Here is a 19,853-nt window from a genome sequence, read left to right on the forward strand (position 1 = left end):
CATCTGTTGAGCAACAGGTTCAGTAGCGATAACACTGGACACCCCAGTGGGCTGCTGGGTGTCCAGGTTTTGCGATGTATTGGCACCTTCAATAGCCTGTGTATTTGCCACTAAGCCCTTGACCTTCCTCACACGATCATCCAGGCGCTGCTGAACCTCAGCTGCCGTCCACTGTTCTGGTGGTTTCATTTGAAATGACAAGGAAAGGGTGGGGTCAGGGCAGTGGCTGATGAACATCATTACAACCTCTGTATTAGGGTCCTCCACACATTTACCGCGCCTGCGGAGGCATTCAACCACAGCATCGATGGACTTATTAAGACGGATCCAATAGTCCATAGCATCCTCACCAGCCTTTGGAACAGTACCATAAAAGTCTCTCATTGGCAAGCTGGAACAGGTGAGTTCACTGAAGTGGTGCTTTAAGACATCAAACACAGCATTAATTAACCCACCTCCACACAGTTCAGGGCGGCACCGCAAAGAGACTTTCACCATATCACGGGCTTTGCCTGTTAATCTCGACATCAGGAGCCCATATTGTTCTTCTGGTGTCTCACAGTTAGCCCTGGACAGGTAACACCTCATCAGATCCTCCCATTCTTGAATGGAAAATGTGTCACTATTGTCACCTCTGAAGAGTGGAGGGGCTTTGGCTTCAGACTGCACCACAACCTTCACATGGGGGGACTCCAGTAGAGTAGGAGACGCATTATTAGCAGGGTACTCCTGGGAGTGGCTGGCCTGTTGCATGGTGCACAAATTAGCTGTAATATTATCTCCAATTTGTTTTGCCAGGCCAGATATTAAATCACTGAGTGCCGTTTGTGAAACATGTGTAGGCTGTGAATCAACCAGAGGAACTGGCGTGGAGTTTGCAACAGGTACAAACTCTGGATTTATCGCAGACTGGTCAATTGTGCATTTGTTGTGACCAGGCGGTACAGGCCTACCCCTCCCAAAACACAGTGAAGCATTGTGTGGGTTTTTTGCTGGAACAAAACTGACACCACTTCCCACATATTCAAGTTCAGGCAGATTTGCATGAGACATTTCTGTGAATTGCAGCAAAGCATACAAATAAAATCAAAAAAATCAAAAAAAAAAATCAAAAAAAAAATTCAGAATAACGATTTAAAAAAAAAATCACACAGAACAAATGCAGAAAGAAAGAAGGGGGAGAAAAACTGCTTTTAATGGAAAACTTATTGTTCTTTTTCTTATTATTCCGACCGGCTTGCGCCAAAAAAGGGTAGTATTAGACCTGACAGACCGCGCTCAGGGCAAAGCGGCTCTAGCGGCGCAGCTCGCAACCGGGAGACAGCCAGAAATCGTCACAGCCCCGCTGGACTCGGGAGCGCTGACTGCAGACTCGATCGGAGATGTCTCGGGTCGAACGGCACCAAGTGTGACCGGTGGAGTTCTGCGTTGTGTTTGGTGTGGTGATCAGACAAACCACAAGACATCAAGTCTGGGTTTGGAGGCGGTCTCCGTTTATTTATTCTGTCAATCGGGAGATATTAGCATTAGCACCTAGCATGTGCTCCAGTTCTCCAACCCGATCTCTCCCCAGTGGAACGAACANTTTATCACAATAACTTCTGGGACATTTTATCATCCAGGGACGTTTGTGAGGGCGACACGCCGAGTTGGATCTTCATCGACGTTTTAGAGATTTCCAGACTAAATCTGACCAGAATCCACTAAAAGTCTGACTTAGGAATCATTTAAACATAAAAAGACCTTAAAGTTGGTGAAAAGAGATAAAAATAAACTTTTAGAATCAACATGTTTGCCTGTATTTTGATTTCATTTTGTCCTGTTAGGTTTCGGTGAATCACTTTGTGTCTCTGTTAGCCTGAAGCTTCTGCAGGATATTGATCTCTAACATCAACAGAAAATAGAAATGAATCGTAGCAATAAGACCCTGAGCAGAAATGTTTATAGCTGATGCTCAGTCTGATGTTTCAGGATGTTATTTTGTCTCTTTGTAGCTTTGGGCCCTCCAGACGCACCGAGTCCGACCGGCTCTGCTCCCTGCAGACACGCCCGGCCCGTTTCTCCCTGCATGCAGTCGATCAGCTCTGCTCTGACTTAACATTTATTTATTTCCTGATATTTGTGGAGAAAACAGAAGCAGCTGTCTATTGCCACGCCCTCCACCTCCATCTGCGGCTCGTTTGCATCAAACCTTCTGCAGATCTGGTCAGATTCGGGTGTTTTTTCGATTCAAACTGCAGATTAAAACCAAGGGATTCCTGAACAAAACATTTACATTTCTTCCTATTGAATTCCAGCTTTTATCAAAGAGTAAATGAGAATAAAGTAAAGTAGTAGACCGTCAGTAAAATAATTAAAATCCACATCTTTTGGTGAAAAATACAGTGATGATTATTTGAGTAATCGATTTTTTTCACGATTAATCGGATAAAAACGATTCTGCATTCTGCTGAATTTTCATTAAATAATCCTTCTAACATTAACATGAAAATCTCATAACTTTTTTTCCGTTTGATTGGCTGATTTGTTGATTATTTCTTGGGTTAACTGATTAATAGAAAATATGTTTATTTTTACAGAATTTGAACTGGGTGAAGCTAAAATTTAGGAGTTCTGGGAAGAACATATTTACAGGAAAAACAATGTTTTTATTTGTTTTAAATGAAAAATGTTTTTATTTTTGTACAGTTTTGTTTTAATCACTGCTCTAACTGTGTTGTTATTTCAGCAAATTGCGTTTTTAATTCTCTATACTCGTCAATCCATTGCTAAATTAGTAAACGATTATTTCAGTCATTGATTAATCACAATTATTTTGATTAATTTTCAATTAGTTGAAAAATATTCTGTTTACTGATTTATTTTTTGCCTTTTTTTTCAAGAACGTGGGAGAAGGTTTTTTTTTTTAAAGATTTGCATAACTTCAGTGCATTTAATGCTTGGGCCTCTTTCTGCCGCTGTGACTTTTTTTATTGTTGCAAATGGAGCAACGTGATGCTCAGTAGCGCCCCCTAAAGCCGGAGAAGCGCATGATGGTCCATCAAACGGGACTCTTTATTTCTGCTTTTATGGCTCAAAGACCCGCCCAGAAAATAAGTTCATTATATTTAAAAATCTAAATTCAGATTATATTTATGAAAAGATTTAAGGTGAACTGATATTGATTAAATTTGGAATCATCTGCATTGATTTATGATGTTAAAATGGACGCCGTGTTGCTAAGCTCGTCATAAAAATGCAAAATATTAGCAAGTTTTGAGGAAATTTTACATTTATTTTATAGAAATGATCACAAATCTATACGAAAGGAGTTCAAGCAGTGAACAGATCTGTTATTAGCACAACAAATAAACAGCAGCTTTAAACTAAAGGCACGTAAAACCACATTAATCATTAAATCTCCACACAAAGATTTAATCTGCAGCAGTGAAACGACAATCAGCAGCAGAATTACTGAGGATTAACCAGCAGAACGGACCAGTGAACCCAGTCCGACCAGTACCGCCTGGCACAGACCGCAGAGGCTGAAAATGACCAGCCAGCCGGAAAACTCGGCCTGATTCCGCAATCAGCTCAATGTGACCTGAAGGTGGATAAAACCTGAAACCGAACAGAATCCGACCGGAACCCGATGAGAATCGGCAAAGTTTGCTCTTATATTTCGGATATTTGACCTCATTTTAGCTGCTGCTGCGGGTTTTTTTCTGACATTTATGATTCATGAGCTCCTCCATCATCCATCCCTCCATCATCCATCCCTCCATCATCCATCCATCCATCATCCATCCATCCATCATCCATCCATCCATCATCCCACATGAAGGAGAAAACCAGGTCGAACCCGCATTTCTCTGAAAAACCCGCAATTTACTAAATAATAATGAGATCCGGAATCCATTTTCCTCCCGTTTATTTAAGAAAAACAATTTCACATTAAATGTACGAATCAAATGTTTTAACAAATTCAGTTCATGTCTGATTCGCATCAGGGAGGAGAACCGAACCGAGCCCAACTGGATTGTTCCGAACCAAGAAAAAAAAAGCGGAATTCAAAGGGGAAGGAGAGAGAAATGAAAGGAAACGAGGAGCGGTCTGTCCTTACCTCATGACTCCGAAAAGAGCGGAAGATCAATGACGAAGAGGAGGAGAGCGAAGAAGAGGGGGATGAAGAAAGGATGGGTGGTGGGGTATTTAATCTGCTATTCACTAAAATAATCTGATAAAATTATATCTAAATATAAAAAAGCATGAAAAATATAGTCGGATTTAAAGTAATCGGATAATTTTTGCCTTAAAACGTTTAAAGCAACCTGCTGTTTAAAAAGATGATAATTGCAATATCACTTCCCCACCACCAGGGGGAGATGAAGTGTTGCAGTCCAACGTACTGGCATTCAATAATGCCACCTGGTGGCGAAAATAGTGTAACACACTCTTCTGTTTGTCTCACATTGAAAACCCGTTTTTTAAATACCTGTTGTGGTTAATAACTGTTTTTGTTACATTTTTGTTTCTGATTTTTTAATTTCCTGTAACTTTAATTACATTTTTTTTTATCAATGTGTTGTGATGTTGTTTTATTGCTACTATTAATACTGTTTTTATATTTGAGACTGTCATTGCGATAATTTCTTTTAGTTTCAATATAACTATAATTTTCCTTTTGATTGGTTTAAAATAAAAAGGTTAATGTTACACTTAAGTCTCTGTTAAAAATATATTTTCAGTTGGTTTTTGAGTATAATATGTAATACAGAAGTTTTTGTAGATCAAAAACTTCTGATCTACAAGTTTTTGTAGATCAGACGTTCTACAAAACTTCTGATCTACAGAAGTAGATATTGATATCTACTTCAATATATAGCAGATATATCAATATCTGCTATTGATATTCTGATCAATAGCAGAAGTTACACTGTTTTTGTTTTCAGTTTCTCACATGATAGTTTAAGGAATTATGTTTTCTGTCTTTTATGACATTACATCGTTTAAATTGACATATCTAATAGGTCTTGTGCTTCATGCAGACTTTAAACTGGACACTTTTTCTGACTACAGTCTAACAATAAGGTTTATTGTCTGTTCTTTAGCTCTTGTAGTTCTGCATTATCACCACTAGAGGGCGACAAAGGATTCAAATTATTCATAAAATTCCCTGTAGGTTTATTGACACGTTTTTCACGATTAATCATATGAGTGTTCATTTTTCTGCAAATTATTCTATTTAGTTGAATAATCTTTGAAAAGTATATCTATTATCAATCAAAATTTGATTAAACTTATAACATCAGATAGTAGCACTGTTAATGCAAAAATCAAACCAAAACTTCTTTGCACCTTTACAATAAACTTGCCAATTCCTTCAAATTGTTATTTTAAAGATTTTTTTTTTGATTAATTGATAGTCTGTTTGTGCGAATTTACGATTTGAGAGTCCTCCATCCATCTATCCATTTTCTATACATCCTTGTGCCTCAGTGGGGTTGCTGGTGCCTAGAGGCAGGGTCACCCTGGACAGGCCGCCAGTCTGTCGCAGTGAGAGTCCTTAATAATAATAATAATAATAATAATAATAATAATGGTAATTATTATTTATTTATTTATTTATTTATTTATTTATTTATTTATTTATTTATTTATTTTTAATTGTTATTATTGTTGCAAAGCTGTGCAATAAATAGATGTGCAGAACTTCTCTTAATTTAACCAAAATATATCAGTTCATGTGAAACATCAGCTGTCAGTAAATCAGTTGTTTATTTAGAAAACAAACCTTTTTCAAGTTTTGTTTTTTAATGAAATCTCTCTGATTCATGTGTTTCATAATTTTGTTCTCCTATTTTTTCTCCTGCTGACGTGTCTGGGTGACGCTGACTGAGGTGAAGGTGTGAAGGAAAAATATATTTTTATCAAGAAAGAGGAGGATGGTGAAAGTGAGACTTCCGGTTGGAGTCAGCGCACAGCCTTCAAAATAAAAGTCCAAAACACGCGACTCATAAAAACATTTTTTCCAGTTTATTTGACCTTTTAATCAAATTATTCTGTAACGTCATATCAATCAAATGAGTCTTGTTTAAATTCTTTTCAACTATCTTATTTTAGGAATTTTATTCTTCTTTGTATTTATTATGATGTAATTATTTTTTTTGTTGTGTTTTAATTTGTTGAACAAAACCCCGGGTTCTTTTTAATTATATTGTGATTTTGAAGATTTTTTTTGTTTCTGGCACACATCACTAATTGTTACATTATTGTAGTAATAACAATTACATTATTAAAATAACATAATAAAAACAATATAAAAAATAATAAGAATAAAAAATACAATTATAATAATATTATACTAGTACAACTGTTCTGTAATAATAATAATAATAATAATAATAATAATAATAATAATAATATGGATTTTTTGCATATTTATTTGATTTTTATTGATATTGATATATTATTTTTATTCTGTGTTGTCTTAAATCATTTCTCATTAAAATTTTTGTGTCTATTATTTTATTTTATCTTGTTCTATTTTATACGTAATTTTAAAAACAAAGAAGAAGAAAAGAAAGGTTTTTATTTTGGAAGTAAACCCAAAGAATCCCAGCCGAACTTGTTTCTTGTGTTTTCCAAGGGAAGGAGGTGATGGAGCGGAGAGTAGGAGGAGGAAGAGGAGGAAGAGGAGGGTTGGAGTGAAGCGACCAGCAGCGGGTCTGGCGGTGATGATGGTGATGATGATGGTGGTGGGGATGTGAGTCAGAAGGCGGAGGATCCGGGATGCTTACAGACGCTCCGAACCAACCGAACCCTGCAGACACACACAGAGCCTAGAGGAGGAGAACCCCGCAGGATCCGGCGGTGACACGCACGGTGAGTCCGCAACCATCACACCCACACCGGCGGCCGCACCGCACAGACACGCACCCGAAATCCAGCCACCATCCCCGGCCAGAGGGACCGCCAGCGCCCGGTGGACGGAGCTCCGCGGCCGGATCGGACCTGAAACCCGGCTCGGTGCCGAACTGGTTCCGTGCGTGCGGGTGCGGGTGCGTGTTTATGTAATGGGAGTGGGTGCACGTGTCCAGCTGTGCGCGTGCACGGGCCCTCCTTACTATGGCGCGCAGTCACACGGATTAACATGATGTAAGGAGATAATGAGGCCGGTGAGCTGCAGCTGATTGAAACCGAGAACAAAGCAGCTGCTCTGCGGGCGCATGCGTGTGTGTGTGTGTGTGTGGTGTGTGTGTGTGTGTGTGCGTTTGTTTGTAATACCTTGTGGGGACGATTTTCCTGACACATACTACGTTGTGGGGACCAATTGCTCCTCGTGGGGACCGGAGCCTGGTCCCCACGAGGGGAAACCCTGTTTTTGGGTCAGGGGTCAGAGTTAGGGCTAAGGTATGAATTGAGTTTTGGTTGGTTAGGGTTAGGAAAAGGGTAAAGGTCAGGTTTAGGCTGAAGAAATGAATGGAAGTCAATGGAAAGTCCCCACAAAGATAGCCAAACAAACGTGTGTGTGTGTGTGTGTGTGTGTGTGTGTGTGTGTGTGAAGGCAACTGCAGTGGAACACCTTCAGTTTCATTCAAATTTGCGACTCATTGAAAATGAAAATTTACCTTTTTTGTCAATCATTCCGTGTTAATTATGTCACTTTAGTTGGAAAATAAAAATATGAAGAATCTTCTTTTAAACCTTTACACATCAATAATAGAAAAGAAAAAAAAATTGTGTAACAGAAAAGATAAATAAATTTGACTTAAAATAAAGTCAAATTTATTTTAAGTCATATTTGTGATGTAAATGTCAATTTTTATGGCAACTATTGTTAACATAGCTACTTGACTGTGCTAAAATATGGCTTGAAAATACATAAACACTGCCCCTTTAAGTCACCTTAGATGAGCACTGCGCTGTTACCTAATAACCCAACCTGAGCTCCAGCATGTTAGCTCAACTGGTATACGCTGTACAATGGCTGCTGGAAAAGACAAAGTAATTTGTTGTTTACCTACCATCCAGAAACCACTTGCTGCATTCTGGTTGGTTATGCAGGATGCTCCACTTCTGCTTTTCAAAGATGCATGGTTGTAAAATTGCACATCTGTTTGCAGCCATTTTTACATGTGGGTGTAAACGTTGAGCTGGGAATGTGGTCAGCAGCAGATTATTTGGTTTTAAAGTGACAAGACGCCCCAAAACAGCTAAGATCTCATTATCTAAGAACGATTTTGAGCCAAAAAGGAAACAAAAATGATTTGTATAGACCATAAACATGCCCTACCCTGTTCAAGGAAGCATAATAGAAAAAAACAACCATTATCCCACTGCAGCTGCCAGAAAACATCCAGCCTGCCTCATTCCAGGACTACAAACACATAATAATGTTTGATTTTTGCTGCAGCTTCCCGTCTGAGAGAGTGTGAACTGTCTGCTGTTTGTGTCCTGTCTCATTTTAGAGAACCGGGAAATTACATAACTTGTGCTAATTATTTTGTTCTATTAATAAGCTGTGAATGTGTTTCCTGTTAGGCTGCTGTCTGGACCTGGGTAATAACTGCAAAACCTTCACTTTTGTGAGAAATTTAAGATATAAAAGTCTCAGATTTTCATTAAACCAGCTTTATCAAAGTTAACGGGTGTTAACTTTGATAAAGTTAACACCTGTAAACAAAAAGACTCAATTGTTGTTAACCTTAAAAAACCCAAATTAAACCAACATTTCTGTATGATTTCACATCCCTTCTCCAAAAAGATTCAAACTGGCTGAATTTCCTGAGCAGCAGTCGTTCTGAGACACAATGAGTGCAACACTGAAGGGTTAAAGAAAATAAAACACGTTCTGGAAGGGCTTAGTCAAAGTATGGACTCAAATCACATAGAGATGCTGTGGCAAGACTTAAAATTGTCTGTTCAGTTGTTGTGTTTTCTCAGATTTTCTTTGATATCAAACAGAGTCATGCAGTAACTAGTTACATTTACTCAGTTACTTCAGTAAGATTACTTTTAGGAGTATTTTTACTATGCTGTACTGTTTATTTTTACTTGATCCTCAAAGTGTGGCCTGGGGGCCATTTGTGGCCCTTGCAATGATTTTGATCGGCCCCCAACCACAAACCAAAAAAGTTAAAAATTTCGCCAAAAAAATTGGAAACTGTCTGTCTTTTAAAAAGGCAAAGTTTTGTTATGTTAAGGGCCTTTAGGGATTTATATAATCCTTTTATTTTGTTTATTATCAAACAAGTAAAACTGAAAAACAAGTAAAATTAATTTTTGGATTTTTAATTTAATACATTTTGTTTCAGAAGTTTTTGATCGAAAGAAACTGATCTGGAAATATTTTCTTTTGCCTGATTTTATTATTTATATAAATTATTTTCATTTTAATTTTTAAAATGCCAACATTTCACAGTTAATTTTATATTTTTGTCCCTCTGATGATGTAATTTTAAAATATTAAATGATCATAATTTGATCAGTTACTCAGTACTTTTTTCTTTTTTTACCAAATACTTTTTTACTCTTACTTGAGTGATTTTACTTTTACTTGAGTAAAAATATGTTGAAGTAGTGCTACTTCTCGTTTACAGTTTTTAGGTACTCTGCTCACCTCTGATATTAAAGTAGTTTTTTTTTTTTTTTTTTTTTTTTTACAAAATATTAACGATTTGCAAAGTTTTTAAATTACTTTTTATTATTATTATTAAACTGCCGAATAAACCATTGGATTTATTTGATGTTTGATAACTGTTTTTTGAGTTAAAAATAAATTTATTATTAAAATCATATCATCGGGTCGTATGTGAATATTAATCCTGGGAGGTCCGGCCGGGTAGAGCTGGATCTGAGTCCGCTGCTGGTTCTCCTCCGCCGGTGTTTTCCCCGCCACCTGCCTCCGCACAGGAAGTGACATCAGGCGGTGTGGGGGCAGGCGGGTAACCACGGCAACGGCCCTGCTGGTGATGAAATGTTTGCGCTGCTCTCTCGGTGCATAAATCTCTCTGCAGTCCATCTCCGCCTTCGGTGCCTCCTCGGAGGGCAGTAACCATGGCGACAGAGCAACACCCCCATTTTCTCTCTCTCTCTCTCCCTCACTCTCACACACACACACACACACACACACACACTGTAATGCTGCTGTAAACACTCGGGATGCTATCAGGAGGCAGGTGTGTGTGTGTGTGTGCGTGTGTGTGTGTGTGTGTGTGTATAGTAGATAAGGAGGTCGGTGACGTCAGAGCAGGAGAACCTGGACTGACCCAAAGCAGCGAACCCGGCTCCAACTGGACAGGGTTCTGAATGGATTCCTGTCATCCAGACTTTCCTGTTTCCTTTTTCACGGCAGAGAGCGCATCCTTTTTCAGTCTTGCATCAGATTCTCGGCAGGATTTAGATTTAGGCTTTGACTAGGCCACTCTAGTCAAAGCCTGTCTAGTCCACTTTAATCAAACTACAGTCCGTTTGCCTATAAAGTCCGGTCCGTTTGGGGAGGAGTAAATGCTAATCAAACTCTGAAAAAAGTGAACTCTGGTCCTCCAAACCTCGGCCTGGGTTTGGCTGAGGTGAACTCTGGTTTGGTTTGAATGCACGTGTGAACGCCAAGCGGACCAGCGGAGACCGCTCCAAAAACAGGAAGTGGACTACAGCGCAGGGCATTCTGGGTAAATACAACCAAAACAAACATGCTAGCCTAGTGCTAGCAGGAGAAATGGCTTGTGGTCTTTTAACAAAAACGAGAGAAAAATCCAACAACCACTAAAATCCGACATCATTTTTGTTTACATTTTGTGGAGAAGGAGGTTTTTCTCCATTTCTTCTTCAGAGGTTTTCATGTCGTTTCTTTCAGTGGTTCTTAGTTTTTGTTTGTGAAAATAAAGGTTTTCCTCTTACTTCAATTAGATACTTTGTGTTGGTTTTTGCACATAAAATGAAAATCTTTTTTTGTCAAGTGAAAAATGTTTGAGAAGGGTAAATACTTTTCTAAGTTCATGAAGAAATTTAAATAATTTCTTCATTAAGCTTCCTTGAACAGGTTAGGATCGGTTTATGGCCTATACAAAGCCTTTTCATTAAATTTTTTGCACAAAATCATTCTTACATAATGAGAGTTCAGTTGTTTCAGGGGCTCTATCACTTAAAATCCAAATAGCCTGCTTTTGGCCACGCCCCCAACTCAATGTTTACACTCGCATGTGAAAATGGCTGCAAACAGATGTACAATATAAAACCATATGTCTTTGAAAAGCAGGAGTGGAGCCTCCTGCCAAACCAACAAGAATGGACGGGAAGTCAACAACATAACACTTTGTCTCTTTCAGCAGCCATTGTACAGTGCATACAGTGGTAAAACCAGCTGAGTAAATGTGCTTCGGTTGCTAGGTAACTGTGCAGCGTTCATAGATTGAAGTTTTGGAAATGGCTCACTTTTCAGACACCAATAAAAACACACATCTCGGTTTTTTTAAGCACTAGGACTGTTTTAGAAGCAGATGAGACCCAAATGGAAGTACAAAAATGTACAAAATGTGAATTTTGCATAATATGTTCCCTTTAAAGCAGCGTTTACATGATGAAGAGTGTCCGCTTGTGTTCTGGGCTCATCAGCATACAGGTGATTGTTCTGGTGAGTCAGCAGGACTTCAGCTCCCAGGATGCCTGAGCAGAGCAACGACTACCGGGTGGTGGTGTTCGGAGCAGGCGGGGTGGGGAAGAGTTCGCTCGTCCTTCGGTTTGTTAAAGGCACCTTCAGGGACACCTACATCCCCACGGTGGAGGACACCTACAGACAGGTGAGACACAAACAAGTCATTCCTGATTGTTCAGGAAAAACCTCTCCTAGGAGGCAAAACATCATGTCTTCATGTTTTGCCTCAAATATTTGGCTATAAGGAATGAAGATATGCAGAAACTGAACCGCTGATCCAGATTGTGGCCTGAATGAAGTGGATGTCTGTCGTCTCTGCAGGTGATCAGCTGCGACAAGAGTGTCTGCACGCTGCAGATCACTGACACGACAGGAAGTCACCAATTCCCCGCCATGCAGCGACTCTCCATCTCCAAAGGTCATGCCTTCATCCTGGTCTACTCCATCACCAGCCGCCAGTCCCTGGAGGAGCTCAAGCCCATCTACCAACAGGTCCGTCTGCGCCCCTTCTCAGAAGCCTGCTGTCGCAAAAAAGCGTCAAACCCAAAACTAAAATAACTTCTAGAATTGTGGTTACATGTTGCTTATTTCGATATATCAGTTGTAGAAAATGTTAGTCTGCCTAAATATATGTTTTAAACTCAGGATTAAGATTAATTTGTGAAAATTCACACAAACTTTCACACGTTCACTTCCGTGAGTCAGGTGTAGTTCACACTTTGACCACTAGGTTGATATCAAAGCAGTTTTAATAGTATCCTGAGTTTGAGAAGATTGTTAATCAACCAACATTTTACTAGTCCATAAGGGGTGAAGGCTCCCACAGCCCCCAAGAGTTGTTAACAGAATATTAGATTCTACAGGGTTGAATAAAAAACTTATGTTTCCAATCAACAGTTAAGACCATAAAACTCCTAATGGATCATTTTTTATGTTGTGATACTTTTAAAATCCAAACACAAATGCCAGAAAAATCTTACCGCCACAGAAATGTATTTGAAATTGAAATTTAACCAAAAAGTGCTTTAATTAATAATGAGTCTACATTTTTTACGACTAGTTTTATAGTTTCAGTTTTTCACTTCAAATGTGTATTTATTTTTCAATTAAATTGTGTACATATTAAAAGTGGTTCATGTACTTAATAGGCCTGTCGCAATAAGAAATAAATCCATTAGTAGCTTTAATTAATACGAGCTCAATAATTATAATTTTTCCCTTTTCTCTCTTTTTACCAAAAACTGAACGACAAAAATCTTTATTCTGATGTTTTGGTCTCAACCAGCCTTTTATTTTTGCAGGACAGGAATTTTTATGATTTATTGTTTCTGTTGTTTTGTTTATTTATTTTGAATATTTTAAATGTCCTCCAGTTCCAGTGTTAAATATTCATTAGAATTTAAAGTTTATTGAGCTTTGAGGATGCATTATTATGCCATTACTACCATTATGTTACTTGAAAATGGTCTCAAAACAACAATATTATCGTTTATCACAATAATTTCTGGTACATTTGATCGTGACAGGCCTACAAACAGCAATGTTTAGACCTACTGTACTTATAAGTAACTGATTAATCTGCAGATTCTGGCCATCAAAGGGAGCGTGGAGTCCATTCCCATCATGCTCGTGGGCAACAAGAGCGACGAGACGGCCCAGCGCGAGGTGGAGACCAAGGTGGGCGAGACTCAGGCCACTTCCTGGAAGTGCGCCTTCATGGAGACGTCGGCGAAGACAAACAGCAACGTGAAGGAGCTGTTCCAGGAGCTGCTGGCGCTGGAGAAGAAGCGGGACATGAGCCTGAGCATCGACGGGAAGCGCTCAGGGAAACAGAAACGAGCCGACAAGCTGAAGGGGAAGTGCAGCGTCATGTAGGGCGAGGGAGGCGCTGGCAGTCCGCCTCTCTGCTCCAGACGAACAAAACGCCTGGAACATTCACACCGGGCCTGGACTGGACTGGGTCTCTGATCTGTACATATGAGCTCCACTGTTAACAACAACAGGAAATCTGGACCTTCAGGACTCACAACGCCGACATTTCTATTGTTTCTAAACGTTCTTGGACCTGGAAATACTTTAGGATTAAACAATCTGGTGTTTTCCTTTCCTTCTGACTGTAACGGCAGAGTCAGCATGCACCTCAACATGAAGGTCGGCGCTGCTCATTGCTGACCATTTATACGCTTTTACCTCTTCTCTGGCTGCTGATATCTGGGAAGAAGTCTGGGAATTCTGATGCAACACATTAATAACCGTTTCTGGGACCAGAGGCTGAAGGTTGGAAGGCCAAAGGTCACCTGTTGGCAGAAAGACCCTGTAGTATCTATAACGTGTTTTTGTTGGTGTGGAACTGGGAAAAGTGTCATTGCCGTCATCAGAGATTTACACATTTCTGTTTGATTATTTCTTTTGTTTTTGAGATTGGACCTGCTGGTTCTGATGTTCTCTCAGAACTTTAACACCTGAATAAAACAGGTGTATCGCCTGAGCAACAAGGTTTCAAGTTCTGCAAATCCTTGCTAAGGAACTGATAATTTGATCTGGCTTTGCTGAAGCAGAGATGGACCTAAAAGTTCAGGAATAGTTCAAGGATTGGAGTTTCAGTCCTCAAGTGGTGGGCACAGCTATAACCGCTAATGCGCCAACAGCAGAGCTAATTCTTTTGTTTAGTGTTTGAAAACATCTAGCACACTTAGCTTCCCCTAAATTAATTTTTCCAGAAGAATTAATTTACTTGGCTGTTTTGTAAACGTTCATTTGAATAAAGTTCAACATCTGTGTTGAAGTTTTGGTTATCCACTCGTAAGGTTTCTAATATTCATGCTCTTATTTTGACGTCTTATTCAGCAGCTTCATTTCCTCTTCTCATGTTCTTTGCATGTTTTCTGATTTTGCACATCACTCTCTTCAGACCTCGGCCTGTTTTCTGTCACATCAGCATACGTTTGTCAGATCGTCATGGCACAAACTGACGGCTGTATCTGTCATTACAACATGCTTTTATTTAATCAGCAACATAACATCATAACGTAGCAGTTAGATGTCATACACTTTGTTATTAACAGCTGTATGACATCCCGACTTAGCGGTCAGCTAGTCAGACCATCATCAAGGAACAGGAAGACCCTTCCTTAAATACACTTTGAAATCACGACAAGGCATGTATATCCATCTAGTTATCACTGTGAACAATTTATTGACTTATTTTTGTCGTACCTTGTCGCGTATGCTTAACAGTCGCGGACCTCTTAATGCGCATGCGTACTCACTGCACGTACGCCATTCTCACAGTGTATGCTGATCTGACGTAACAGCCTGTCCACCATGATGGATGTGAAAACAACCTGTGCGCTCTTGTAAATGCCGTAAAAAAACCTCACACGTTTCCTAATATCGCTTTTATTTAGTTGATATCGCAGTAAAAACGGTCACAGGTTGCTGTGCGGTCGGCTCCACAAACAGACAAGGGTGAAAACCAAACTTGTCATTTTATTAATAACTTTTAACGAGAAATGGTGCGGTGACGTTGGACAGCAGCTGTCAATCACAATGACTGGCAGCCCTCGGTGTAATGGCGGGTTTGCAGCGAACACTTTTTACAAGGTAAGATTAAGTTCATATAATTTATAAGTCAGTATGATTAGAAAAATGTCAAATTTTCCATTATGGCGAAGGTACTCGTCGAGCCATCAGTAACCATGGAAGCCAGGCCGCACCGTCATGTAGCCTAGCATGTTTGGAAAAAAACTGGTTAGCATCTCGTCTTTTATACGTTTTTAAGGTGCTCCGGCTTAAGGGGAAACGCTGTTTATGACGGTGATATAAATCATGTAGTGTGAATTCAGGCAAACCTGGTAATTTGGTCAACATGTCAGGGGGGAGGAGCTATAGGTCGGTTTCTAAGCTAGCTGTTTCAGGCATCTGTAAAAACCGCTGTCAGTGAGCCCCAGCCAGGTCTGTTACTTTCAAAGATAAATTAGCTCGACTCGAACAAGAAGAAGCCATGAATAAACTGACAAAAACAACTTGGGAAAACAACTTAAGTCGCTCAGTTCAAAACTCCCGAACCTCATTTAATACGTCCATTATGGCGCTTCGAACGATTTAGTGACGTAGTTGCAACGGCAAAAGGTGAACCAATCAGGTAACATCAGCTTCAGAGTTAGCCATACTTAGCAACCATAAAACTGAAACCAGGAGTGAAAGGCCTGGTCCAAAACTCACTTCCTGAAGCTCAAGATGTGCAAAAACAAATGTGATCCTGTGAAGGGAAAATACTACGTGTCATATGTATGGTTGTTTCAAATATGGTTAAAATTAGTGTGTTAGCATTAGCTTCCACTAATTGCTATGTTGATTTAGCATTAGAGGAGCTAATACTAATGATTGGTGCTATAAGATTAGTGCAACTAACTTTTAGCACTGCCCACCACTTATCAATTTTTTTATATACATTTTTATTTAATTAAACTATTAAATGTAACAAACATTTACCATTAAAAAATGTGGTTTCATTCCTTCACAAAGTTAATTTATGTATCAAAGTATATGTCTCCAACCTTTATCTGATTTGTGCTAAACTCTAAACAAAGTACATTAAAAGGCTGCTGCTCAGTTTGTTGATGTTTACACACTGAACAAAGTTTTAGTTTTTTATGAATTTAACGAACTAAAGTTTTTTCAGTATTTGACCTACAGTAATTGTGGATTTTTCTTTGGAACCAAAACTCCAAGTTATTCATAGATAATTTTCACAATGATTTTTTTTCAAACATGTTTGAAACAAAATATCACGATATGTGGAGGTGAGGTGGTGAAGTATATGAGATGGAGCCAGATATGAAGAGTAAATTATGGTTTAATGAAGAATAATAAACAAATCCAGGCAGCACAGGTGAACAGAGGCAAACAAACACACACTGGTAGCAACTGACAATAAAGACAACTTCAGACAGAATAGACGAGGACCTGAAGAGACACAGGTGGGATTAAATACACGAGGAGTAATCAAGGAAACAGGACACAGCCGGGATCAATCAAGGGGTAGACAGGACAACACAGAAACTCAACTGACACAGAAACCTAAATAAACACACAGAAAACTCAAATCCTCACAGAAATCTTGGCTGGCATTTGAAAAGCAGCCAATCTAAGGGCACCATTAACTTTTATTGGCGCTGATTGGACTACACCTTTGACTGTAGACCAGGGGTGTCCAAAGTGAGGCTCGGGGGCCGGAAGAGAGAACGGGAGAAGAGACTGAAAGATGGATGAATAAATTCTAGCAAAGCTGAATTCATTGGTTCTGGACCGACACAATCTCTAACAGACTTGAACCAAGACAACAATACAATATCATAAGAATAACAGCTTAAAATCAGCAAAACATGAAGCAAGCCTGCAACAGATAGGAGGTTAACAATAGCATTAATTTAAACTCCTAATTGATCAAAGTCAATCATCAGTCAGGTCAAAGCAATGTCCCAAAATACAAAAATGAATGGAAAGGAAAAAAAATTCTAATAGCAGTGAATTTCTTTATGGTTCCTGGACCACAGAGAACTACATTTAAAGCAGAAAAATAAAGAACAGAACAGCAGAGGCATCAAAACAATGAACGCTGATCAACAATCAGAGAGGAGAGAGAAAATCTATCTGGGCTTACAGAACTCTGCAGAACATGCAGTGTTATGAAGCCAAACCCCAGCATGCAGCGGCTGAGTGAATCTGGTCTGGACTCTGTGCAGGAGAGTCATGGTCTTAGAGACGCTGTAGAAGGACAGAAGACCTGCTCCGTGATCCAGGAACACTCCCACTCTGGAGGAAACTGGACCCGAGACGGAGGTCCAGATGTTGTTGTGACCAAATTCCATACTGCTTTGGGAACAGTATAGAGCCCAAGATTTGTCATTACCTCCAAATAAACATTCATCCCCATCTCCTGCTCTGCTCATACTCTTGTATACAACAGCTACATAAACTTGCTGCCCGCTCCACTCCACCTCCCAGTAACATCGTCCAGTCAGACTCTCTCTGCTGACAACCTGAGGATGATTAGTGAATCTGCCTGGATGACTAGAATAAGACTGAGGCTGACCCATCGCCGTCACCTTTCTGTTCCCCTCTGACAGCACCAGCCGTGTGTTCGCTGTGTTTGGATCCAGAGTGATTTCACATGAATATTTTATTAATCCAGCTCTGCTCTTTGGTTCTGGTTCTGAGAATAGATTATCCACCTCAGTGACCATCAGTGAGGTGTTTGTCCATGAGTCTCTCAGGACGTCCTGTAGTTTGTCTCTGAGCTCTGACACAGCTGCTGTCACGTCCTCAAAGTGTCTCAGAGGACGGATGTTGATGCTGGATGAGCCTTTAGGCTCCCTGGGTGGCAGTGAGGGGTAGTTGAGGAGAAACTGGTTGTGATCCTCTGTGTGTGAGAGCTGCTCCAGCTCAGCGTCTTTCCTCTTCAGCTCAGTGATCTCCTGCTCCAGCTTCTCCTGAACATCTTTGACTCGACTCACTTCATCTTCCTGCTGGGATCTGATGTGGTGCTTCACCTCAGAGCTTCTTTTCTGGAGGAGACGGATCAGCTCAGTGAAGATCTTCTCACTGTCCTCCACTGCTTCATCAGCAGAGTGATTGATGGCCTCCACCTCCTGCTGAAGCAGCTTCACATCTTTCTCTCTATCCTGGATTCCCTGATGGATGCTTCCCCGCCTCTCCTCCAGCTCTCTCTGCCTATCAGTCCTTTCTGCTGCAGCTGACACTGTGTCATGACCTTTATGTTCATCCAGTAAACAAAAAACACAGATACACTTCTGATCAGTGCGGCAGAACATCTTCATCACCTCATCATGCTGAGAGCAGATTTTCTCCTGCAGGTTCTTGGACGGCTCCACCAGCTTGTGTTTCTTAAATGTAGCTGAATCGTAATGAGGCTGAAGGTGTTTCTCGCAGTAAGAGGTCAGACAGACTAAACAGGACTTGATGGCTTTCAGTTTCCTCCCAGTGCAGAAATCACAGGCCACATCTTCAGGTCCAGCATAGCAGTGATCAGCAGGAGCAGCTTGGAGTCTAGTCTTCTTCAGCTGCTCCACTAAAGCTGCTAGGATGGTGTTCTTCTGCAGGAGAGGCCTTGGTGTGAAGGTTTTCCTGCACTGAGGGCAGCTGTGGATTCTTTTGTAATTCTCTCCATCCCAGAAGCTTTTAATGCAGCTCATGCAGTAGCTGTGTCCACAGGAAGTAGTCACCGGATCCTTCAGTAGATCCAGACAGATTGGGCAGGAGAAAGTGTCTCGGTCTAGCTGAACTGCTTGCTGCTCCATTTCTGTTTTCAGTCACAGTGACTGTTAGTTTCGTTTCCTGAGAACAGAAAACAGGCTGAGCTCTGATCTACCAATCAGGTGTCAGTACAGAGGAGCTGCAGCCAATCAGCTACCAGCTTCAGCAGCTGTTCGTTCCACCCAGTTTCGGGAAGTATTTGAGACCAGGAGGAACAGAGCTCTTTATAAAGTCACTTTCAAATGACTTTATGAAAGTCATAAAGTCATAAAGTTTCAAGTTGGACTGTCTTCACAACAGTTCCCTGTTCACAATAACTGACCGAGTCACCAAATCTCAGATCTCTAGTATCTAATCGCTCCACAGTTTCAGTAAATGTAACTAAATAAATAATGACTGCTGAAAGAGCTGGATGTGTTTGGTTGCTCAGTGAAATCTATTGCCTGTTTTGTAACTCCCCCGTAATGGCAGGAAGATACATAGAGATCAATGATTGCTCACAGCTGCTATATGATGTTTCATCAGCAGAGTGATTGATGGCCTTCATCTCCTGTTGAAGCAGCTTAGGGCTGTTGTAAAAGAATAGTTTAGTAATCAAGTACTCTATACCAGTGGTCCCCAAACCCCGGGCCATGGACCGGTACCGGTCCGTGGACCAATTGGTACCGGGCCGCGCAAGAAATAATTAAATATTTCCATTTTATGTATTATTTGAGTCTGGANGGATGACGATGTAGAAGCAATAGTGACAGTTTGTGGAGTCATTTTAAGAGATAAAAGATGTAATAAAAAGAAAAGGCGGTGGATAAAAGACGACGGGAGCAGCCGCTCTATCTGCTGCACTATGATTTGGAGGCGACTGTGTTTTTTCATAGTTAACATTTTTAACTGAATAAACATATATAATAATGACCTTTACATATAATAATAAACATTTCCA

At 40.1% G+C, this 19,853-nt stretch overlaps 3 protein-coding genes across 4 annotated transcripts in view; 1 reads left to right on the top strand and 2 right to left on the bottom strand.

Moving 5' to 3' along the window:
• Nucleotides 1-4,179, bottom strand: part of apc2 (APC regulator of WNT signaling pathway 2) — a 35,458-nt gene extending 31,279 nt beyond the window's left edge. For both annotated transcript variants that reach the window (XM_007574800.2, XM_016662171.1), the window contains exon 1: nucleotides 4,103-4,179. The gene's annotated coding sequence lies outside the window, so the exon portion shown is untranslated. The remainder of the gene's footprint in view (nucleotides 1-4,102) is intronic.
• A 2,439-nt stretch (nucleotides 4,180-6,618) lies between these two features.
• On the top strand, nucleotides 6,619-14,202 carry diras1a (DIRAS family, GTP-binding RAS-like 1a). Its single transcript, XM_007574802.2, has 4 exons — nucleotides 6,619-6,864; nucleotides 11,596-11,780; nucleotides 11,957-12,127; nucleotides 13,220-14,202. The coding sequence occupies exons 2-4, from the start codon at nucleotides 11,643-11,645 to the stop codon at nucleotides 13,508-13,510; spliced, it is 600 nt and encodes a 199-aa protein (XP_007574864.1). The 5' UTR covers nucleotides 6,619-6,864; nucleotides 11,596-11,642; the 3' UTR covers nucleotides 13,511-14,202.
• A 2,276-nt stretch (nucleotides 14,203-16,478) lies between these two features.
• On the bottom strand, nucleotides 16,479-19,250 carry LOC103153772 (tripartite motif-containing protein 16-like). The gene has a single exon (XM_007574801.2). The coding sequence runs from the start codon at nucleotides 18,955-18,957 to the stop codon at nucleotides 17,287-17,289; it is 1,671 nt and encodes a 556-aa protein (XP_007574863.1). The 5' UTR covers nucleotides 18,958-19,250; the 3' UTR covers nucleotides 16,479-17,286.
• Nucleotides 19,251-19,853: the final 603 nt, after the last annotated feature.

Source organism: Poecilia formosa, unplaced genomic scaffold (genome assembly GCF_000485575.1).
Source record: "Poecilia formosa unplaced genomic scaffold, Poecilia_formosa-5.1.2 Scaffold361, whole genome shotgun sequence".
Classification (NCBI taxonomy): domain Eukaryota; kingdom Metazoa; phylum Chordata; class Actinopteri; order Cyprinodontiformes; family Poeciliidae; genus Poecilia; species Poecilia formosa.

Bases quoted from the DNA above. Each gene is read 5' to 3' on its own strand.
- LOC103153772 (XM_007574801.2), bottom strand. From the start codon at position 18,957: ATGGAGCAGCAAGCAGTTCAGCTAGACCGAGACACTTTCTCCTGCCCA.
- diras1a (XM_007574802.2), top strand. From the start codon at position 11,643: ATGCCTGAGCAGAGCAACGACTACCGGGTGGTGGTGTTCGGAGCAGGC. The intron at 11,781-11,956 runs GTGAGACACAAA...TCGTCTCTGCAG, and splicing joins TGGAGGACACCTACAGACAG to GTGATCAGCTGCGACAAGAG. The intron at 12,128-13,219 runs GTCCGTCTGCGC...ATTAATCTGCAG, and splicing joins TCAAGCCCATCTACCAACAG to ATTCTGGCCATCAAAGGGAG.